The sequence below is a fragment of the Salvelinus fontinalis genome, chromosome 38, assembly GCF_029448725.1.
Source record: "Salvelinus fontinalis isolate EN_2023a chromosome 38, ASM2944872v1, whole genome shotgun sequence".
Lineage (NCBI taxonomy): Eukaryota > Metazoa > Chordata > Actinopteri > Salmoniformes > Salmonidae > Salvelinus > Salvelinus fontinalis.
Genome location: NC_074702.1, coordinates 6,528,104 through 6,551,841, shown reverse-complemented (window position 1 = coordinate 6,551,841; position 23,738 = coordinate 6,528,104). Strand labels below are relative to the sequence as shown.

General features: G+C 44.4%; 4 protein-coding genes across 10 annotated transcripts; 2 read left to right on the top strand and 2 right to left on the bottom strand.

The window, feature by feature from the left end:
* Positions 1-324: 324 nt before the first annotated feature.
* LOC129837963 (U4/U6 small nuclear ribonucleoprotein Prp31) lies at positions 325-5,803 on the top strand. Its single transcript, XM_055904565.1, has 13 exons — positions 325-438; positions 1,005-1,208; positions 1,484-1,544; positions 1,793-1,876; positions 1,976-2,073; positions 2,185-2,291; positions 2,516-2,685; positions 2,770-2,927; positions 3,018-3,107; positions 3,189-3,316; positions 3,424-3,496; positions 3,608-3,907; positions 4,084-5,803. The coding sequence occupies exons 2-13, from the start codon at positions 1,005-1,007 to the stop codon at positions 4,198-4,200; spliced, it is 1,590 nt and encodes a 529-aa protein (XP_055760540.1). The 5' UTR covers positions 325-438; the 3' UTR covers positions 4,201-5,803.
* A 1,862-nt stretch (positions 5,804-7,665) lies between these two features.
* LOC129837962 (CCR4-NOT transcription complex subunit 3-like) lies at positions 7,666-19,201 on the bottom strand. 6 transcript variants are annotated; one of them, XM_055904559.1, is made up of 19 exons: positions 19,008-19,201; positions 18,430-18,516; positions 18,186-18,253; positions 18,012-18,086; positions 17,788-17,877; positions 13,999-14,127; positions 13,749-13,844; positions 12,919-13,216; positions 12,515-12,648; positions 12,339-12,395; positions 11,333-12,218; positions 11,120-11,225; positions 10,892-11,033; positions 10,252-10,365; positions 9,487-9,586; positions 9,110-9,308; positions 8,882-9,014; positions 8,656-8,781; positions 7,666-8,530 (listed from the first exon to the last, which is right to left on the bottom strand). In XM_055904559.1, the coding sequence occupies exons 2-19, from the start codon at positions 18,452-18,454 to the stop codon at positions 8,432-8,434; spliced, it is 2,877 nt and encodes a 958-aa protein (XP_055760534.1). In that variant the 5' UTR covers positions 18,455-18,516; positions 19,008-19,201; the 3' UTR covers positions 7,666-8,431. The 6 variants fall into 6 exon arrangements, with proteins under 6 accessions (XP_055760534.1, XP_055760537.1, XP_055760536.1 ...); XM_055904562.1 differs by having other exon boundaries at positions 12,997-13,216; XM_055904561.1 differs by having other exon boundaries at positions 12,919-13,210.
* Positions 19,202-19,307: 106 nt separating this feature from the next.
* Positions 19,308-22,106, bottom strand: LOC129837965 (TCF3 fusion partner homolog). 2 transcript variants are annotated; one of them, XM_055904566.1, is made up of 7 exons: positions 22,017-22,106; positions 21,426-21,527; positions 21,211-21,357; positions 20,749-20,819; positions 20,547-20,616; positions 20,135-20,287; positions 19,308-19,859 (listed from the first exon to the last, which is right to left on the bottom strand). In XM_055904566.1, the coding sequence occupies exons 1-7, from the start codon at positions 22,023-22,025 to the stop codon at positions 19,785-19,787; spliced, it is 627 nt and encodes a 208-aa protein (XP_055760541.1). In that variant the 5' UTR covers positions 22,026-22,106; the 3' UTR covers positions 19,308-19,784. The 2 variants fall into 2 exon arrangements, with proteins under 2 accessions (XP_055760541.1, XP_055760542.1); XM_055904567.1 differs by lacking the exon at positions 22,017-22,106 and adding an exon at positions 21,646-22,009.
* Positions 22,026-23,738, top strand: LOC129837966 (NADH dehydrogenase [ubiquinone] 1 alpha subcomplex subunit 3-like). Its single transcript, XM_055904568.1, has 4 exons — positions 22,026-22,176; positions 22,956-23,030; positions 23,229-23,306; positions 23,395-23,738. The coding sequence occupies exons 1-4, from the start codon at positions 22,041-22,043 to the stop codon at positions 23,484-23,486; spliced, it is 381 nt and encodes a 126-aa protein (XP_055760543.1). The 5' UTR covers positions 22,026-22,040; the 3' UTR covers positions 23,487-23,738.

Below are 23,738 nucleotides of genomic sequence, written 5' to 3'. Positions count from 1 at the left end.
CTTATTTCCCATCCCCCATCTCTGGTTTTGGGGCCCTGATACTTATTATGAAATTGGGACAAAGGACGGTCAAGTATAGGGTGAATAACTCATCTCCAAAATACTCTACCCAAAGTAAAACACGGAATGACTAGCCATTAAATATATAAAGTATTAAGACTGGAAATATGAGTGTGATGAAGACCATTCACATTTATCCAGGTCTGATACTGGCCTATACTACGGATAAAAACAGCAATTCCCATAAAGCCTTGCTCAAGGCTCAATTTTACAAACCTCTGACCACCCATTGGATTATTTATGGTGATGCCTTTCGTCTGCGACTCGCTATATAGGCGACGTTGATAGCGCAAGCAAACATTTTTAACGTCGAACGCATTTCGAAAGTTGTTGGATTTGTAGTGTTTCTTTTGACGGTAGGAGTTTCGAACTCCGAAGGTAAGTTCTCATAAGTTTGTGCCGTATAATTTCAGCTAACTTGCGAACGTTTCCCTGTTATTTAACTAGCTAGACTTAGCTAGCTAACTGCTGTAATAGCCACGGTTATCCAGCTAAGCCAGCTTTAAAACTGTTTTTGATTGAACCTTTATTTAACTAGGCAAGTCAGTTAAGAACAAATTATTATTTACAATGACGGCCTAACCCGGACGACGCTGAGCCAATTGTGCGCCACCTTATGGGACTCCCAATCACGGCCGGTTGTGATACAGCCTGGAATCGAACCGGGGTCTGTAATGACGCCTCTAGCACTGAGATGCAGTGCCTTAGACCGCTGCCCCACAGCTAACGTTAGCTAGCTATAAATTAATCAAATAACCATAACCAATTGTTTTTATGGTAAAGATTCTAGATTCTCACATTTAGCCTTTGCACACATTTTTACTCTAGGTCATTTACACTCGTGTGTGTGCACACGCGCTCAGCTGTGGGCTAGCTAGGAATTGACTTCATATCCATCCCCATGTCACATAGCCTTGTCCCACATTGTTGTTCCTTTCCTGCAGATGTCTCTGGCCGATGAGCTCCTGGCTGATCTGGAGGAGGCGGGGGATGAGGGGGAGGATGGGCTGTACCCGGGGGAAGAGGGGGAGAGTGATGGGGAGGGACAGGCAGAGGGAGGTTTGGAGGACATCCCAGAGGAGATGGAGGTGGACTACAGCGGAGCTGAGAGTGTCTCATCCATCGCTAAACTACGCAACAGCAAACAGGTCAGGGCAGTGTGTGGAGCTGCTTGCAGTCAATATACTAGAACAGGGTTTCCCAAACTGGGTCCTGGAGCCCCCCGTGGGTGCATGTTTTAGTTTTGCCCTAACACTACATGGCTGATTCAAATAACCAACTCGGCAAGCTTTGATGATTTAATCAGCCGTGTAGTGCTAGGGTGAAAACCAGAACGTGCACCCAGCAATGGGAAACCCTGTTCTAGAATATATAAGCTATTTCCAAGGTTTGTTTTGAAAACCCACAACTTGTTTGTTTACAGTTCTCAGAGATCATGGACAACATTGCAATCTATGTCGAGAAGCAGCGCAAGAACTCTGAAGGTGATTGTTGACTGTTTATGTTTTTGTTGTCACATACACCGGATAGGGTTGTTTTACTGGGTCAGTTACTTTGCCAATGCTCTAACCGCTAGGCTACCTGGCGCCCTATTGAAGACACAGCAGTTCTATGTTTGGATGTCTTGTTCTGTGGTTTGTTCTACTCTGAATACAATGGATACTGATTCTACTTCAATGGTTTCTGATCCTCCATCCTGTGGTTTTACTGACTCTCTTCCCTTTCTCTTCAGTCTCCGGGCCGGTGGAGGCAGACCCAGAATACAAGCTGATCGTTGCTGCCAATAACCTCACAGTAGAAATTGAGAACGAGCTGAGTGAGTCCACTATGTCCATAAGTGATTGTGTGTCAATATGCTGCTGTAATTTGCTTACATTGCTTTATGTCTAACGGTGTCTTTGTTTGTCTTTGTCAGACATCATTCACAAGTTTGTACGTGACAAGTATTCTAAGAGGTTCCCTGAGCTGGAGTCCCTGGTGCCCAACTCTCTGGACTACGTCCGCACTGTCAAGGTGAGCTGATGTTAGAGGAGAATTCTCTTCCACATCAAAATGTGTCTACATTGTTTAAACTCTTGTCTACTATTCATGTCCCTGCTGTTGGGCTGAACACCGTGTGTGTAGGAGCTGGGGAACAACCTGGACAAGTGTAAGAACAACGAGAATTTGCAGCAGATCCTGACCAACGCCACCATCATGGTGGTCAGCGTCACAGCCTCCACCACACAGGGGTAAGAGCAGGGACACGTGGGACACCTGGGTTGATTCAGTTGGAGAGGTCCACCAATGGGACCGTGAACTTATTTGGTGGAGCAGACATTTACAGAATGTTCAGATAGAAATATGATCAATAGACTTTACATTATCTACACAAAAGGGAACTGTAACATCCATTTGGTTGCAGAATACCTTTCCATCTCAATGATGTTGTAATATCAACATGACTTGTTTCCAGGACGATGCTGGGTGAGGATGAGCTGAAGAGGTTGGAGGAGGCCTGTGACATGGCGCTAGAGCTGAACCAATCAAAACACAGGATCTATGAATATGTGGAGTCCAGGATGTCGTTCATCGCTCCTAATCTGTCAGTCATCGTTGGCGCCTCGACCGCAGCCAAGATCATGGGTCAGTGATTATAAGGATATTGTTTTTTATATAATTTACAGGATTCTCACAATCATAAGGTCGTCTTCCTCCCTGTGGTGGTAGGTATTGCTGGGGGCCTGACCAACCTGTCTAAGATGCCAGCCTGTAACCTGATGCTACTGGGAACCCAGAAGAGGACCCTGTCAGGGTTCAGCAGCACCGCTGTGCTCCCACACACCGGCTACATCTACCACTGTGATGTGGTCCAGACTCTACCCCCGGTCAGTGCACCACACTTGGCACTGAGTTCCCAAGAGCTTTGTTTGACTGTGGCTTTACCTAAGCTAACAAGAGTTATCCCTGTGTTGTAGGACCTGAGGAGAAAGGCAGCACGTCTGGTTTCAGCTAAGTGCACTCTGGCATCCCGAGTGGACAGCTTCCACGAGAGTGCAGACGGCAAGGTGAGGACTGGAAGAGGGAAGAAAGAAGGGGTATATAAACGTCTGTTACATATTAACTCTGGTCTTATTCTCTCTGTGCAGGTGGGCTATGACCTGAAAGAGGAGATCGAGAAGAAGTTTGATAAATGGCAGGAGCCTCCACCGGTGAAGACTGTCAAACCCCTGCCAGCACCGTTGGACGGACAGAGGAAGAAGAGAGGAGGGCGGAGGTATTTACTGTAGGGATGTGTAGATAACTGGTCCAGAGTTGTAATGTTTTTCAAAGTGCATTGTTAAACAGTATTGATGGTCTCCTCTTTTGTCTGTCCTTGTCCAGGTATCGTAAGATGAAGGAGCGTCTGGGTCTGACAGAGATCAGGAAACACGCCAACAGGATGACCTTCGCAGAGGTCAGAACAGCTAATCTGTGTTTCAGGACAGCTGTTACTTTATATTTACTCTGTGTAATTATAATAAATATGTATTGGTCTTTTTAACCAACCACCCTCTGTCTCTCTCAGATTGAGGATGATGCGTACCAGGAGGACCTGGGTTTCAGTCTGGGCCAGCTGGGGAAGTCGGGCAGCGGACGCGTCAGACAGGCTCAGGTCAACGAGGCCACCAAGGCCAGGATATCCAAGTCCCTACAGAGGAAGCTGCAGAAGCAGAACATGACGTACGGCGGCAGGTCCACAGTCGGCGGCAGGTCCACAGTCAGCAGTAGGTCCACAGTCGGCGGCAGGTCCACAGTCGGCGGGAGGTCCTCGGTCAGAGACAACTCCTCAGGAACAAGTTCCAGCGTAGCCTTCACTCCACTACAGGTAGGCCTAATTGGTTTTGTTTTCACATGGGGAAAAAAAGCTACATGTATTTGATTTTATAATTTCAACAAACGAAGCACTTCGTCACCAGTAACGTTAGCATTTACCAGCAGGGGTGGACTCCTCGTTTCTGTTTGTGGTGGAATTGTACTTGAACTGAACTCTGTGTTCCTCAGGGACTGGAGATCGTGAACCCGCATGCAGCAGAGAAGAAGGTGGCTGAGGCCAACCAGAAATACTTCTCCAACATGGCAGAGTTCCTCAAGGTCAAGAAGGAGGGAGAGGGAAAGTGAGGAGTACACATCCACACATATACACTGCTCAAAAAAATAAAGGGAACACTTAAACAACACAATGTAACTCCAAGTCAATCACACTTCTGTGAAATCAAACTGTCCACTTAGGAAGCAACACTGATTGACAATACATTTCACATGCTGTTGTGCAAATGGAATAGACAAAAGGTGGAAATTATAGGCAATTAGTAAGACACCCCCAAAAGAGGAATGGTTCTGCAGGTGGTGACCACACACCACTTCTCAGTTCCTATGCTTCCTGGCTGATGTTTGGTCACTTTTGAATGCTGGCGGTGCTTTCACTCTAGTGGTAGCATGAGACGGAGTCTACAACCCACACAAGTGGCTCAGGTAGTGCAGTTCATCCAGGATGGCACATCAATGCGAGCTGTGGCAAAAATGTTTGCTGTGTCTGTCAGCGTAGTGTCCAGAGCATGGAAGCGCTACCAGGAGACAGGCCAGTACATCAGGAGACGTGGAGGAGGCCGTAGGAGGGCAACAACCCAGCAGCAGGACCGCTACCTCCGCCTTTGTGCAAGGAGGTGCACTGCCAGAGCCCTGCAAAATGACCTCCAGCAGGCCACAAATGTGCATGTCATCATATGGTCTCACAAGGGGTCTGAGGATCTCATCTCGGTACCTAATGGCAGTCAGGCTACCTCTGGCGAGCACATGGAGGGCTGTGCGACCCCACAAAGAAATGCCACCCCACACCATGACTGACCCACCGCCAAACCGGTCATGCTGGAGGATGTTGCAGGCAGCAGAACGTTCTCCACGGCGTCTCCAGACTCTGTCACGTCTGTCACATGTGCTCATGTGCTCAGTGTGAACCTGCTTTCATCTGTGAAGAGCACAGGGCGCCAGTGGCGAATTTGCCAATCTTGGTGTTCTCTGGCAAATGCCAAACGTCCTGCACGGTGTTGCGCCTCCATGCTCTGGACACTACGCTGACAGACACAGCAAACATTTTTGCCACAGCTCGCATTGATGTGCCATCTTGGATGAGCTGCACTACCTGAGCCACTTGTGTGGGTTGTAGACTCCGTCTCATGCTACCACTAGAGTGAAAGCACCGCCAGCATTCAAAAGTGACCAAAACATCAGCCAGGAAGCATAGGAACTGAGAAGTGGTGTGTGGTCACCACCTGCAGAACCATTCCTTTTTTGGGGGTGTCTTGCTTATTGCCTATAATTTCCACCTTTTGTCTATTCCATTTGCACAACAGCATGTGAAATTTATTGTCAATCAGTGTTGCTTCCTAAGTGGACAGTTTGATTTCACAGAAGTGTGATTGACTTGGAGTTACATTGTGTTGTTTAAGTGTTCCCTTTTATTTTTTTGAGCAGTGTACTTACACACAGGAGAGACTGATATACAGACATACCAACTTGTATTGCAAAATGAATGCAGATGGAGTGAAATGCATTCACACTGACTGATTGATCAGGCGTCATTGCATAACCATGGGGAGAAGATTGACCATGACAGTGAAGAAAAATATATTATTTAGATTGTATATTTGTTTTAGAGCATGTTGGGCTTTTTTTCTTACATTTTGACTCCATTTTGTTCCATTTTAATAAAATGAAACTAATACTTCCTGGTCTCATTACTGAAAAGTGCTTTTGGAAAGTATTTAGACTCCTTGACTTTTTCCACATTTTGTTACGTTACTTGTTCTAAAATAGATTAAATTGAGGGGGAAAACAATCTACATTCTACCCCATAATGACAAAGCAGAAATGGGTTTTTAGAAATGTTTGCAAATATGTGTCTGTGTACGCACACAGCGTACCAGTCAAGTTTGGACAAAATCATTCAAGGGTTTTTATTTTCTACATTGTAGAATAATAGTGAAGACATCAAAACTATTAATTAACACATGGAATCATGTAGTAACCAAAAAAAGTGTTTAACAAATCAAAGTATATTTTAGATTTGATATTCTTCAAAGTAGCCACCCTTTGCCTTGACAACTTTGACACTCTTGGCTACTTTGAAGAATATAAAATATGTTTTGATTGTTTAATGCTTTTTTTGGTTACATGATTCTGTGTTATTTCATAGTTTTGATGTGTTCACTATTGTTATACAATGTTGAAAATAGTAAAAATAAAGAAAAACCCTTGAAAGAGGTGTCAACTTTTGACTGGTACTAATATAGATTTCAAACAGTTTTTCTTTGTCATGAGATATTGTGTTGTGATGAGAATTAGTATTTAATCCATTTTGGAGTAAGGCTGTAATGTAACAATGTGGCGAAGGGGAGGGGTCTGAATGCACTAGCATTGGATTGCGTTAAATTTTTTAGCCTAACTAGGCAAGTCAATTAAGAACAAATTATTATTTACAATGACGGCCTACCCTGTTGCTTTGAGCAACATAGAATAGTGTTTTTAGGAATTTGCTATTTATGAAATAGGTTTATGGATCTTCTAATACAAAATAATTGTTACACATGACATTCATAGTCGTCACAATTTCAGAAGTGTTTTATTGAAATTTTACAATCCTGTTTTTACCTCCACATGACATCTTTGATGCAGAAACGTGACAACTTCATTTGATAAAATTCTGTAAATAGTTTATTTTCTTGAAATTCACATTTCAGCCTTCCCTTTCTCAAAAGCCCCAAAATATAATTTATTAAAGGCAAAACTCAACTTCTCTCGATTCCTTTTCCAAAAATCTCTTCTCTTTCAGGAAAGAACTGAAATGTGTATGTTCTCAGGGACAACCTCTAAATTAACAAAATCACTGGAGACCGCTCATGATGGATGAATCAATTGTGTATGATTAAACTATCTAACCAAGTTAAATTCACCAACAGCTTTTTCAGAACATTCTAGGTTGAATGGTTGATGCATGCTTCATATTCTATGAAAACAGTATTTCAGTAAACAATTTGTAAGTTGAATGCAGTGTTGCAATCAGTGAATGAAGCTCTATTCAATCTACCGTTGAAGTGTTGCAATAAAGACGTAAAAGTAATTCCGATTGATGCGACATGTGCAGCATTTTATCGTGAATGCAGTCTGCCAACGCGGGAACATTTTTATTAGACTCTAGCGCTGAACTTTTGAGATACGGATTGAACAGAGCCCCGAAAAGCGGAATCATGAGGTTTTGTTTCAATAAGGGTCTTTTGGAAGCGATTTAAAATAACACAGGATAAAATTGTGTTGAACAGATGACTACATGCAAGGCTGAGAACTGTTGACACCCTTTTGAGTAAATACACTGACTCAAAGGGAATTATCCTATTTCTACTGTTCTCATCCTTCCACTAGTAGTTATACTTTGAAGGGCAGTAGTGGCTGGTGCTTCATGGTATAGAAACCAGGAACATTATCAGGCAGAGTTCATGTCAACACAACTCTACTTCTTTCAGGTACAAATCCTTTATTAGCTAATCTCACAAACATAATGCCCCAATGACGATGCGTTTCCTTTCACAGTTAAACTTTAAAAGATTTTATTTGTAAAGAGAGAGGGAGGCAGAGACCAGTTCAATTGCATAGCAATTTAATCCAATGTCCAATAATGCCTCTCTATCCCCATCAAAAGGAAGAGGCCATGTGGTCATTCTCAATCAGCGTTTTATCGACCAAGACAACATCAATAAAACTATTGATAATCACTCACTATCCCTAATAGTGACCTTAATCAACAGGCATCATAACATCTTAAAAGGAGCTCTGTCTGCTGGCTAGCTAGACAACTGTATGTCTCCATTCTAAACCACTAATTACAGTCAATTCAAGCAAGATGGGCTTTTTTCACATGTAACCAAATCCAATGTATGTTTGCTTGTTGTTTAGTCCAAGGCTTCTATACTCCAGTTGGGGGCAGTACAGTTTGTTGTTGTTGAAACAGAAAGAAAAACATGGGGAACATGCATGGAGCTTCCTAATGTAATGCCACAAACTGAGTGCTCAGACAGGCACAGATCTGTAACGACTCCCTACTCCCCCCTAGTACACTACTTCTGACCAGGGCCAGTTATAGGTAGGGGGTTCTATTCCCCACGTACTGTAGTGCACTACTAGGGCTTTGGGCCGGAGTAGTACACTATGTGGGGAGTAGGGTGCCATTAGACGCAGCCTATACAGACAACATCCTCCATTTTAGGAGCAGGGTTCTACTACACATCAATCTCTATCCACAGCATGGAGTTAGTTCAGTCTCGGAATGTCAACAGCAGCACGTTTCTCCGCCCCTCTGTCACTGCAGGTCTCGGTCTTCCAGGTACCTGTACTCAAAGGTGAACCCCTCCTTCTTCCTCTGACCCCACTTCTCATAGTCAAAGTAGATGTAAGTGCCCTGAGGGAGGAGGACAGTATTAATCACCCACTCTTTATGTTGGCTCATCATTGGCTCATTGTTCTATACAGACCCATGGTGCCTCCAACACTAACAGCACAGGAGGTACCAAGGTTCTACTGTACCTGTTCAAACTCATCAGTGATAGTCTTGGGTTCTTCGTGCCTCTGGAACCACATCATGTACTTGGTGTGGAACCTCCACGACTGCTTCTTCAGAGCCTTGGCTGACAGGTACTGAGCTTTAGTGCCCTGAGAGAGAGTAAACGAGAAACACAGAAAGGAGAGTGAGCAATTGTACCCCACAGTGGCAAAGCAAGAGTGGACAGATGGGGGATGGTGTGTGTGTTACCTCCAGGTAGTAGAAGATGAAGAAGAGAGTCTCTGTGGACAGTCTCTGGTAGAACTCTATAGAGTCTGAGTGGTGGGGGGGCATCTGATGATGGAATGGCAGGGTGGGGCATGGGTTCCTCATCAGGTATTGCCTACAGGAGAGAGTAGCACGACGTGCATGTTAATATCTCCTCAGAGAAAGCCCAGTGTCTACACCCCAGTAGTCCGGCGGACGGCGTTCTGTTACCTGATCCTCTCGGAGTCTGAGGGGTGCGGCATGTGTGTCCAAGCAGACTCCTGCATGGTCTGCTGGTACACCTGGTCCTTGGAGAGCGGAGTGGGACCCAGGGGACACACCCCCAGGGAAGGGGGGATGCTCACCTCCGACAGGGAGGGCTGGGGGGCCGCGGGCGTGCCGGGGGCAGCCGACGAACCAGAGAAGATGTCTGAGGAGAGACCGGAGGGGATTGGTTGAGTTACGGCTGGTGGGGATATCAACACAGACAGACAATTAGAAATGATGTCACCTGCAACTGGCATGTGCTTTGTCAAATTGCATGAATGTTTATTTGTGTAATGCCTTAAAGATGGGATTTGAAACTTGTTAATTGAGTTGATTCTGACCTCTGTCTGTGAGGTGCAGGTTGGGGATCTCTCCATCCAGACCTGATCCTAATGCTGCTCTCTCAGCCATCGCCTTCAGAGAACTCAGAGGCTCCGGGGCCTGAGAGAGAGAGAGGAGGGAGGGAGGGAAGAGGAGGGAGGGAGGGAAAAGGAGAGATGGATGGAACAGAGAGAGAGAGTGGGGTGAGGGAGAGTTTGGAAGAGCAAGGGGAAAATATAAAAACTGTGAATTTATGAAAACCAATACACCATTCAACAGTTCTTCCACCATGAGATACTAGTAGAAGCTTGGTACCAGTCCACCATCCATTCCCTGTATGGTGTGAAGCAACACACTCCTACCTGCAGCTAGAACCCCCACGGCCAGCCACAGTGACTGCACCAACAATGACCAAATAAACCTGCCAATTCAAGATCCCATGGAGTCCTTACTAATTCAACACTATACACACTCTTTACAAATACAGGCTCTTCAAACATATATCTTGTATGTTCTTGGTGTGTGGTGGAGGAACTAATCCAGCCACTTGGTAATGTCCATTTCCCTGTGATTTTTTTTCTTCTAGCACTGATATCTGACTACCTCAAACTTCTTCTATATTTTTGGTGTGTAAGAGTGTCTGTGTCAGAGTTAGAGATTGTGTGTATTTAAATCTGTGTCATCTTTCTGTTTCCTGTGTTAGTGGCTTTGTGGATGTGTTTAGGAGTGAGAGTGTGTGTAAGTTGAGTATGAATGTGTATATTTCCATGTGTGTGGGTCTCTACCTGACACTGCTTTCTCTTTCGTGTGTTAGTGGCTGTAGCCATGGCCCCTGGCGGCTCTGGGGCCTGCGCTGACATTCTGGTCTCCATCAGTATCTGACGGAGGTCTGTAGGAAGCTGGGGACAGAGGGCAGTCTCTACAGGTTATTCTAACCTTATTGCAATGCTATTATACATGTTAATTAACTAAGAAATAACAGAAACAAAGTCATTTAGGAGATGCTTCATCATTGGAAATCTCCTGAATAGCTGACAATTTGGTGTGAATGGTGTGGGAGTTGTGTGATCTACAGCACATTTTGTGAATTTATTTTTCTTATGCTGAGAAAGTTTTGAAAATTGTGTTAATTTCCAAACTATCAGTATTTTTGTGAGTTTGTTTGTTTCCAAGTTGTATTCGTATTATAGACAACCCCAATTGGGTCAAAATGGCTGCCGTGGAGGTTCTAGTGTTCACCAAACACTGTTCTCATACTGTTAAATGGCCAACTGTCTCCATCCATCTGTTGAACTGTATAAAACCTCTCAGAGTCGAAGGGAAACAGTGGTAGGAGAGGAGGCCATTTAAGAACATCAGGACAAAGTGCTCATCTCTTAGTCTCACACCCCTGTCTGTCTGTCCTTCCCCTCTGTCTCCCCTCACCTTGAGGCCCTCAGAGGCCTGTGTGTAGGAGTGGGGTCCGTTGAGGAGACTCCCACCACCAGGGATACTGTCCGAAAACGAGGGGGACGGAGAGCTGGGGGGCAAGGTGATGGAGCTGATGAGGCTGGGACCGTTGTCCATACTGAGGGAGAGAGAAGACATAAGGACATTTTTATCATCTTAAAAAATGAACAGATTGTGGTCTTGGATGAATTTGACATCACTTACGACTGACTGGCTGAGGAGGTCAGCGAGGAAGGCTGGCTGCTCTGTGATTGGCTGGGTGTGCTGAAGGCGGACTCTGCTGTGCTCTCTGCCACCACAGCACTGTAACCTGGGCCATGGGAAAGACGGCAGAAACATTACTACTAATGGTCAATCCCAAATCCAGAAAAGGTCCATAAAGAAACAGCCAAACCCAGACAGCCACAGTGAACATACTTGTGCTTCCGTTCTGCTTCAGTCCACTGGGCGGTCTGGCAGGGGCTGCGTTCGACCCAACTACTCCTCCGATTGGCCCCATGCTTCCACCGTTTCCTCCCATCATCCCCACGGCCCCCCCAGGGGCAGCACCGACCGGGCTGAGAGGGATCAGAGGGGGCCCAAGGATCACACTCTGCCCAGGCACCAGGCCCAGGATCCCCCCAGTCAGGGAGCCGTGTGCTGGGCTGGAACCCAGTAGGCCCAGGCCTGTCCCAGCCCCGTTGGTGGTCACTCCACTGGAGCAAGAGGTGGGGATGGAGGAGCTCTCCACTGAGACACTGGACTGGGTGGTGGTACTCAGACCCAGGCCTCCCAACGCGGCTGCCTGGGCGTAAGGGGCATGGGTGGACCCAGAGAGCAGGCCTGCCATGGTGTTCAGAGAGGCAGACATCCCAGTCAGGCCCAGACCAGACATTGAGTTGGCACTGCTTGTCCCCGTCATTCCAACTTTACCCAGGCCCAACCCAAGGCCTAGGCTGGAGTTGAGGATATGACCAGACGAGACCTGGGGCAGGGAGTTTGGGGAGGCTGAGATGGGTGTAGTGGGTGTGGGGAGAGAGGGGGCGGTGGAGAGGAGGGGGTGGCTGGGTGGGCTGGGGGTGCAAGGTTTTGTTTGGGGTTGTTGTGGTTGTAGCAGTGGCTGCAGGACTGGTTGCTGTGGAGATTGAAGCTGATGTTGTTGCACGGCGCTGCTGAAGCTTCCTATTAGACTGTTGCTTGTGGGAACCCCAGGGTTGCCTCCGACAACGGCGGCCATGGATACAAGAGAGGAGGAAGAAGAGGACCCGGAATTGGCGGACGAGGAAAAGGACAACAAGGAGGAAGTGCCGTTCTTCGCAGGAGACTGAAAATGACACAGCATCAGTTTAGTACAAACAGAACAGGGAAACAGAGAAACTACATTTCTGAAGAAATCCACTTCTCTATTGAGCTATAAACAGATATTGTAGAAGCTCGGTCTCACCTGACTAACGTCACTGTCTGTCGACCGCCCTCTCTTCTTATCGTCCTCAGAGTTCTCCTGCAGAACACATGCAGGCACAAACAGTGCATGTGTAAGTATCAATGTACTTTATGACACTGATCAAGTGATTGGAGTTTCTATACAAACGACCAATCAGTGAAGGCAGATGTGCTTACAGCAGTGCAGGTGGCCGGGGATGGAGGGATGGGGGAAGAGGAGGTGGTGGAGGTGGGAGTGCTGCTCGAGTGGAGGAACATCTCATCCTCTATGTTCCCCATGCCCGTCGGAGAGGTGGCCACCAGCGCTGCAGCTAGAGAGGGAGAGAAATAGGGATAGAAAGAGTGAAGGGCATAAATCAGGGAGAAAAGGCTACTGGTTTATTTCAATGATAAGATTTTCAGGGGAAATCTAATATATAAATATTTTTTAACAATCATCAACATCCAGAGCCACAGAAACACCACAGATCAAGCTCTTCTAAACCGACAGTCAACCCAGCTAACAGATGTTGATTAGAGAACATCCATCCATCCACCCAGACCCAACAGACGTTCATGAGGGACCATTCATCCAGACCCACAGCTGATAGCATGAGCATCATCATCATGATCATCCCAGGACTCGTCATCGAGCTCCTGGCTGTCCATGGGCGACTCACGGATGTCCTCCAGATCCAGGTCGTCGTAAATGAACTCGTTCTCCTCAAAGTCTGGGTCCTGTGACGACTCCATGTAGTACTCCACGTCGTCCTTGATCTTCTGGATGGAGTCCACCTGCACCGAGTCGTTGTCTAGCATGCGCAGGATGGTCTCCAGCATGCGAATGTGGTACCTATGCCTTTCTATAAACCTCTTTAGCTCCTCAATGCGATCCTGCTTCTACGAGACAGCCAGAGAAACAGGCACACGTGGTTATAAACTGTTCGGGTGACTTTTGTAATGCAGGTGGAAGTCATTCTTAGGCACAGATGTCAGATCAACTTGCCTTCCCCAAATCCTTTTAGGGGGACTGCAAGACTGACCTTAGATCAGAGTCTAGGAGCAACATCATCCAACCCAATATCGGATTCATTATTATAAACTGGGTGGTTTGAGCCCTGAATACTGATGGGCTGACAGCTGTGGTATATCAGACCTTATACCACAGGTATGACAAAACATGTATTTTTACTGCTCTAATTACATTGGTAACCAGTTTATAATAGCAATAAGGTACCTCGGGGGTTTGTGGTATATGGCTAGTATACCACGGCTAAGGGCTGTATCCAGGCACTCCGTGTTGCGTCATGGGTAAGAACAGCCCTTAGCCATGGTATATTGGCCATATACCACACCCCGAGCCTGATTGCTTAATTAGACTACATACACAGCAATAGTTAATGTATAGGGAATGAGATGGAAGGAGACTGACCTCTTTCTCTCCTTTCTTCTTCCTGGTTTGAATGAAGAGGGATTCCACCTCACTCTCAAACTGGTCCACCTGCATATTTAGAGTGTCTATCGTATTCTGGGGGAGAAAAAGAGAGAGTGGGGGAAAAGAAGAACAGATCACCACCATGAAAATAAGGCAGAGCCAGTGTGAACCATCCACCCCGACCCATCGTTCAGGAGACACTACCACTATGCATGAGTCAAAATACCAACGGCTCAGAGGCTGTTACCGTTAGCCAGTTTCCAGTCTCTTCTTTCTCCCTCTGAGCTGGGTCCACTTTCAGGGCGAGCCCCAGGCCTTCTTTAGAGTAGGCCTTCGTCTTTGTCTCCCGCTCTACCACCTTAAACCGCTCCATTTGCTAAGGAGAGAATGTCAGATGTTATGTCAGACAGGATCGCATACCCTCTCCATGAGCACTGAGATGAGTTGAAAGTAGGGCTGTGATGATACCAATATCGCACAATTTTTCCATGGCAAAATTTTTTAAAAACTAAGCAGACCAAACTCTTTGGTAAAATAACATTTTATTTGTCACATGCGTTGAATACAACAGGTGTAGACTTTTTGTAAAATGCTTGCTTACGAGCCCTTCTCAATGATGCAGAGTTGAAAAATAATAATAAAAATAGTAACACAGGAGGAATAAAATACACAAGAATGAAGCTACAGTACATGTCCAAAAGTATGTGGACACCTACTCATTGAACATCTCATTCCAAAACCATGGCAATTAATATAGAGTTGGTCCCCCCTTTGCTGCTATAACAGCCTCTACTCTTCTGGAAAGGCTTTCCACTAGTGTTGGAACATTGCTGCGGGGACTTGCTTCCATTCAGCCACAAGAGCATTAGCGAAGTCTGGCACTGACGTTGGGCGATTAGGCCTGGATCGCAGTCGGCGTTCCAATTCATCCCAAAGGTGGTTGATGGGGATGAGGTTAGGGCTGTGCAGGCCAGTCAAGTTCTTCCACACCGATCTCGACAAACCATTTCTGTACGGACGTTACTTTGTGCACTGTGGCATTATCTTGCTGAAACAGGAAAGGGCCTTCCCCAAACTGTTGCCACAACGTTGGAAGCACAGAATCGTCTAGAATGTATGCTGTAGCGTTAAGATTTAAATTTACTGGAACAAAGGGGCCTAGCCCAAACCATAAAAACAGCCTCAAACCAATATTCCTCCACCATCAAACTTTACAGTTGGCACTATGCATTGGGGCAGGTAGCATTCTCCTGCCATCTGCCAAACCCAGATTAGTCTGTCAGACTGCCAAATGGTGAAACGTGATTCATCACTCCAGAGAACGTGTTTCCACTGCTCCAGAGTCCAATGACGGCAAGCTTTACACCACTCCAGCCGACGCTTAGCATTGCACATAGTGATCTTAGGCTTGTGTGTGGCTGCTCGGCCATGGAAAACCATTTCAAGAAGCTCCAGACGAACAGTTATTGTGCTGATGTTGCTTCCAGAGGAAGTTTGGAACTCGATAGTGAGTGTTGCAACCAATGACAGATGATTTTTATGAGCTACGCACTTTAGCATTTGGCGGTCCCGTTCTGTGAGCTTGTGTGGCCTACCACTTCACGGCTGAGCCGTTGTTGCTCCTAGATGTTTCCACTTCACAATAACGGCACTTACAGTTGTCCGGGGCAGCTCTAGCAGGTCAGAAATGTGACGAACTGACTTGTTGGAATGTCACTGAGCTCTTCAGTAATGGCCATTATACTGACAATGTTTGTCTATGGAGATTGCATGGCTGTGTGCTCTATTTTATACACCTGTCAGCAGCTGGTGTGGCTGAAATAGCTGAATCCATTTATTTGAATGGGTTCCACATACTTTTGTATATATAGTGTATATACAGGGAGTACCAGATCAATGTGCAGGGGTACAGCACAAGGTATTTGAGATAGATGTGTACAGAAAAGGCAACGTGACTAGGCATCAGAATAGATAATAGTAAGAATAAGAAACAGAATAGCAGCAGAAAATGATGAGTGTGAAAGTGTGTTGTGTTGGTATGCGTGCGTATGTAGTGTATGTGAATGTGTGTGGGCTGTGTGAGTGTTAGTGTAGTATATGTGTATAAACACTGAGTGTACAAAACATTAGGAACACCTGCTCTTTTCATGACAGACCAGGTGAATGCTATGATCCCTTATTGATGTCACCTGTTAAATCCCCTTGAAATCAGTGTCGATGAAGGGAAGGAGACAGACTTTTAAGCCTTGAGAAAGATTGTGTATGTGTACCATTCAGAGGGACAATGGGCAAGACAAAAGCTTTAAGTGCCTTTGAACAGGGTATGGTAGTAAGTGCCAGACGCACCGGTTTGAGTGTGTCAAGAACTGTAACGCTGCTGTGTTTTTCACTCTAAAAGGTTTCCTGTGTGTATCAAGGACGGTCCCCCACCCGAAGGACATCCAGCCAACTTGACAACTGTGGGAAGCATTGGAGCCAACATTGGCCAGCATCCCTGTGAAACCCTTGACACCTTGTAGAGTCCATGCCTGACAAATTTAGGCTGTTGAGGGCAAAAGGGGGTACAACTCAATATTAGGAAGGTGTTCCTAATGTTTTGTACACTCAGTGTATAGTGAGTATATATAGTCTTGTGAGTGTGCATAGTCAGTGCAAGATAATAATAGTTAACCAATAGCTACCCGGACTATCTGCATTGATCCATTTTGCACTAAATCTTTTGACTCAACACATACGCTGCTGTTACTGTTTATTATATATCCTGTTGCCTAGTTATTCAACAATTTCAAATATTTTACTGAGCTACAGTTCATATAAGGAAATAAATAATAATAAATAAATTCATTAGGACCTAATCTATGGATTTCACATGACTGGGCAGTGGTGCAGACATGGGTGGACCTGGGAGGGTATCGGCCTAATCTACGGATTTCACATGACTGGGCAGTGGTGCAGCCGTGGATGGGTGGGCATTGGCACACCCATTTGGCAGCCAGGCCCACCTATTTGACAGTCAGGCCCACCCACTGGGGAGCCAGGACCAGCCAATCAAAATAGGTTTTTCCCCATAAAAGGGCTTCATTAGTGACAGAAATACTCCTCAACACCCATCCAAATTCTCTAAAACAACTTCGGAGGCAGTTTATGGTAGAGAAATTAACACTAAATTCTCTGGCAACAGCACTGGTGGACATTCCTGCAGTCAGCATGCCAATTGCACGCTCCCACAAAACTTGACATCTGTGGCATTGTGTTGCCTTTTATTGAACCCAGCACAAGGTGCAAGTGTGTAATCATCATGCTGCTTAATTTGTTTCTTGATATGCCACACCTGTCAGGTGGATGGATTATCTTGGCAAAGGAGAAAAGCTCACTAACAGGGATATAAACAAATTTCTGCTCAAAATTTGAAAGAAATAAGCTTTATGTGCGTATCGAACATTTCTGGGATCTTTTATTTCAGCTCATGACACATGGGACCAACACTTTACATGTTGAGTTCATATTTTTGTTCAGTGTATACGGTTGTACACATCTACCTCAATTAGCTCGTACCCCTACACATATTCAGTACTGGTACCCCATGTATATAGGCAATTTATTGTTACCTATTGTGTATTTATTCCTCATGTTATTATTTTTCTATACTTTCTCTCTGTACTGTTAGTCTACACCAATTGTTTACAAAGCATGTGCCAAATAGAATTGGGATTTAAGATAGGGTTAATGCAGATAGCCCATAGAACCATTTAGCAGTCTTATGGCTATGGTCCTTTAAAACCCTGCTGTATGTAAAACATTGTGTGCTATAGCTTGGAAAATAAATCAATGTCCCTCTGGACAACATAATGATAAATATATATATATTTTTTTTTACATCTGTTTCGTGTTTCGATTCCTTGCCCCGGTACTAACGAGTATCGCAATACTGGTATCGTCCTGGCCCTAGTTGAAAGGTAAACACAATATGGTGGAGACCTATCCGCTCTTTTCTCCTATCAGTGTTAAACAAAGAAGCTATTTTGGAGAGTATTACCGTCTCTATGACCTTGCGATTCTCCACTAGCTGCCTTTTGTCTTTGATCTCATTTGATGCCACCCATGTTTTTATCTGATCCCTCAATCGCTGCAGGAGAGATGACAAGAAAACAACAATTAGAACTTAAGTAAAGACCCATAGCTTTATCAGTGTGAGCAGACAACATGGGATATTAAGACAGCTTCATATATTGCTTACTATTAGTAAGCAATTAGTCTTACCTGTAGCTTTTTAATCTCTTTTTTAAGGTCTGCCTCATATTTTTCCTTTTGGTTGGCATTGGCTGCATTGTGAAGCTGTGAAACAAAGTGACAAAGATCAGCTTGTTTGATAGGAGACAAATCATTGTTTCATGCACAGTGAATATGCAATGCATAGTGTTAAGGAGTCCTCACCTTCTGCCAAATGTCTTCAAACTGTTCTACGCCTTCAGCGACCTTTTTCAAACATCTGTCAATTTCACCTGGGGAGAGGAAAGAAAGAGGTCATTATGAAAATATGGCAATCTATTTTACTGGACTAACATATTACATTGCATCTCAAAGATTAATCAAATAATTTAAATAACTGATAATCGAAAGAGTGTGAGAGGTCAGTGTCCAGTCCATTACGTCCATCATCGCTCTATGCTACAGTTACCTTGGAGTTTTCTCTTATCAGCCATGGCTTCACTACGACAATGTCCTCATACCGTCTTTCATTGATAGAAGATAACATTAACGTTAGCTAAAAACATAATGCAAACAGACACAATGAACATTGATTGCACTGCATCCAAGTCCCTAGCTAGCTTCCTAGCATCAAGTAGCTACAGACAATACAAACACTTGCAGCGAAATGTACCTCGGTTTAGCAAAGAATTAACATGCTTATAATTTTAGCGTACATCACTATTTTCCTCAATCGTAAAACAGTTCAATAGATGTCTCGCTGGAAATGTCAGCAACATTAGCCAGCTAGCTAACGTAGCCAATTCACATGCTGCTTGGCAGGTTCCGACAACTCATTCCAATGCAATTGCTATTCGATGCATTATTATGCATGAAGTGTATATATTGCGATTATATTTTGGGCACATTTGACGTTATGTTGGTAATTGTTATAATGCTAGCAAATGTAGCTAGCTACTGCAATCACAATGCTAGCTAGCTGGTAATTTATGAAAATTAGGGAAACTGTGTCAACCAGCTAAATTCACATTTGTTTTAGACATTTACCTAGGGTTTGGGCTTTTCGTTTGTCTCTTTCAATTAGAACTAAAACTATTTCCCCAGTCTTCTTTACTTCCAAATTTTGTTTTCTTTTCGTCAATCTGGCTGTACAGTACACTAAAGATGGACGGTAGCTAAATCCCACCCACAATATGTGGATTCCGCCCGAAACCCTACCTCCAAGCTATGATAGGACCAAATTATCCACCGTCGTTGGACAACTTCCGCAGGTATACTTTCCTGTGATTGGTTTATCAGATTATGGATGGGTCAATGGTAAAATATATAAAAAACTGAATCCTGAAGTTCTGAATAAACATTTTATACGGAACATTTAGTAAGCATCACGTCGACAAACAATCATAAAACATGTTCAGAGAATCCTGATGAAAAAATTCACATCAATACATGTACTGTCAATGTAACTTCCGCAAGGACCGGACCATGCATTCTCTACTCGAGCAGAATGGGTGGACTGCCATGGTCAAGACCTTCAGCCATTTCCATAGACCATAGTTGTGCATAAATTATAATCTTATCCACTATGTTTTTCATTTCTATCTGCAAGGTTCTGTAGACAGCATCTGCATAGTAGAACCTTAGATCAGGTGTAGCTTCATCCTATTCCATCATTTCAGGACTCAAGCTCAATACAACTTTCAGAACATCCCAAAGAGCCCTGGCTGTATGCGTTTCAGTGACATCACGTCTGGGGAAGTGGGAGTCCAAGCAACAGAATGCTGCCTCATTTGTCCTCCCACTAGCAGCCGGCCATTCCCCTGGTCAGTGAGACAATGCGGTTGGGCTGGGAAAGTCACTGAACTGCGTCTCTGCCAACATGGAGATGTCTGCTTCAGTCTGTGGAGAGGAGTGAAGATGGTGTTAACAACAGAACCATAGTAGGGAAACAGGCTGACAGATCTGTCGTCTGCCAGATTGGAGAACGCTGCAGTGTTTCTGTTCCATATGCACAGAATAGAATACGCAATGCACTGTCAGTGTAAAGGAGAAGCCGTCACCTTCCTCTGCACATAGTCGCACAAACATTTCACCATTACAGTCTTTGTTCATTCATTTAGTTTGGGTGTGCACGTTAATTTCACACTCAAGGTTTATGAGTGCGTCTCACACACCTGTGGGTCTTTCTCCTGTTTTGGAACTCGATGCCTCTTCTTCTTGGATCCCACTGTGGATTGGAAAGGGACAGAGGGGGAGTGGCTAGGAAGGTCATTTAGCCTATCATCTTCTGCTCCAGGGCCGATGTCTAAATGGGCACCAGACTCTTCCTGAAACAACAACAGTGTTGCTTTGAGTATAAAGACATAGTATGTTGGGGGAAAACTCAGTTTCAGAAGAGTTCTCCAGTTTCATTCCAACAGAAAACCTTCCCAGTTGACATCTTCTGCATCACCATCAAAGTTAATGGTGAAAGATTGAATAATGAATCGTTGTTACATTTCAATATACTATAACTGTATATCATGGAACTCTGCTGGTTTATTATTAAAGAAACACTTTTTAACCTTTTGAATATCTCATTCTCACCTCAAGCGATATGGTGAGCTGTGCATTTCTATAGTCATCTCCATGGGCGTCGAGGGTCTTCATTAGGAACCTACAGTAGGAAAGTTCAGTTGCTGTTGTAGTTGAACTAGCCTGTATTTACAATGGAGAGGCCAATAGACCATAGACTAAAAAAAGACATGGACCAATGAAAGGACAGAAAGAGCTTTCAGTCCTTTTTTACCTTCTCTCTTTCTTCATGCGACGTGTTAGTCTTTGTACCTGGTGAAGGCGACCAAGGATCTTCTCATTCACCTGCAGAGAAAATGGTGAAAGGATTAGGGTTGCAAAATTAATGCCCTGGTCAATAAATGCCCTGGTTTGCCCAAAATCCTGGTTGGAGGATCCGGAATCAGGAGGGAATAAGCAGGAAAACCAGAAACCTCCGACCAGGATTTCTGGAAAACCAGAATATGTATTGAAAATGTTGCAACCCTAGGAAGGATTCATTACCATGCATTTCTTTATGCTACATGTTTGCACTGTCATTACCAACATCAAACTATATGTTCACAGATGCTCATCCATATAACTTGGTTCTTAAATAGAGCACTACCTGAAGATACGATAGTAAAGTCGCAATAAAAATCCACACTTGGCAGGGTCGTACAATCACACACACAAATGATTCCCCACAGTCACTCACCTGTTCGATCTCCTTACACCTCTTGATCAAAGCCAGGTACTTCCTCTTCTCCAATTCTCTCCTCTCCTCCTGCTGCTGCTCTGGCCTTGCTCCGGATCCTTGACCTTTGCCCTCTAGCAACTCGCTGACCCCAGGGCCAAGCTCTACCTAATGATAAAAACGGTCAAAAACGAGCCACTGGAATCATAATAGTCAGACTCAGAACTCTTACTTACCTCCCCTGGGCCCAGTTCCACCCCACCTGGCTCCAGCTCTGCTTCCAGGATGTGGCCCCCAAAGAGAGGCGGCAGGGCCAGGCCGGAGAAATCCTCCATCATCTGAGGGAGGGGTGGAAGGAGGAATAAGATCGTTCACCCCCTCATAAATCACGTCCTAGACGGTGTCACGAATCTACACTTCATTTGACAAACAGGTAGGGTTAATTCCTTGACTCACCTGACAGCATATTCTACACTAAAGGACGCCTCGTCCTATGTGGGGCTAATCTTTAGGCATGTTATAGCTAGTTACCATAATAACTATTTTATTGCAGACAGCGTTAGCTAAAAAGCTACACCTTCCTCAACCCCAAATAAAACTACATTTAGGTTACTTAAGTTTGATTTGGTTAACGAAATCACAACTCGTTAACGTGAGCTTTTCTTGAAAACGATTAAACCGAGATGACAACACATTCGACTAGCTAATGTTAGCCTAACTTGCTAACGACGTTACTGAAAAGCATTTAATATGCGCAGCATTTTTGAAAATTTACGACTAACTACTGCATTTGGATGGTCTGAATGACACGTTAAACACATGTTTACCCGATCCATTGACTGCAGCGCTCAATGCAGCTCCGCAAATTTCACGCTGTCAAACAACCTTTTTGTGTTGTTGCAACTGGCGCAATAATTATACGACATTATGTAGACTACAGCTCCCATATTTCCCAGCCCGGCAAAACTACAAAGAGCAACATGGCAGGTGGGTGAACTTTGCTATTAGCAAGCTAGCTAGCTCTCTCGTTTTATGCTTGATTCCTCTGTCAAGCAAACACTGGTGTCCTGATAATGCTAGTGTATGATTAATTGTAAGTAAATATTGTATTCAACTCTAATTTTGTATGTATATTTTAATTTACCATGCCAATCGAATAATGTGACCTTGGACTAACATAGTGCCAGCCGATTTGTTTTAGCTGCATGTCGCGTCTCCACTTCATTCTTTACCTAACCTTTTTAGGTCAAAGCTCAAATCAAAATGTAGTAGTTTGATCATTAAATATCTCCAATCTGAATCGCTTGCATCCCACAGTCCACTGCTCTCTTCTGACTGAGCTGAGTGTAAACCTGGGCCACGTTTAGTTGTCGAACTTTGCAGATAGAAATCCCATTAATTACAGCTGATGGGATTCTTATTCTACATGTCAGAGAGGCATGTTTGTTGTACATAACGTATTTCTATCTGAACGATCCAAAACGTTGTGTCCTGCTTACCCTGGTGTAAACAGAGCAGTTGGATAGGGTTGATCTTCTAGCTTCATCTTCAGTATTTATCTGCCCAATGCTGTCATGTTTACAATACTGTATAGACTCAAACTAATGGGAATATGACATGTAGTTTCAAGTCATATAAGCCCAGCTAGCTATTTGTATCTAGCTATATCCTTAATACATTCATCAATCACTGGATCATAGATCATGCATAACACAGTGTGCATTTGTCCCGCTGTAACTTAAATGTCTGTTTGCTTCTCCTGCCAGGATTTGGAGCCTTCCTGAAGAATGCGTGGAATAAGGAGCCAGTGGTATTGGCCGCCTGCGCAATTGGACTTCTCGGTCAGTACATCTCTCAAAGTATCCATCACAGGTTGTAATGCTCATATCTTACAATATGCTAAATTCAACTGTAGTTACACCTAATGGATTCTGACATTACATGATACACATAAAATAATGCCCTTCAGTCCTCCCTGAATTGAGTTGTGTGTTCACTTGGTGTAACATATCATTGATATTTCATGTATTTCTTCCCAGCCGTTACTGTTCCATTAGTGAGTCCCTTAACGAAGTACTCAGGCATGATGAATGCAGCTGTGCCATACAACTACCCAGGTAAGCCATTAAACCATTATGAGCAAATCATTAAGTCAGGCCCTAGACAGTTGGTGGCATAAACAAAACCGTTTTCCTCTCTCCCCAGTCCCTGTGCGAAACAATGGCAAGATGGACAATGTCCCCAGCCACCCTTGTGACCCTAAAGGACCAAACCTGGACTGGATTAAAAGCCTGTAACCGTCCACATTCCCTTTCCTGTACAGACCACAGCCCATTGTTCCTGTCTCTCTGTGTCTGCTTCTCAGTAGATGGCCCTCAATAAATATTATCTATTTAATACCACCAACTTTGCTCTTGGATTCTGTTGGGATGTTATCTGTTGTCAATATGATTTAGCCATTTTTATGAATATTGTAGCATGTGTATTGTGAAACACTACATGTATCCTTTTTAATAAAATGACTTATTCAAAAGGTATTCACAACCTCA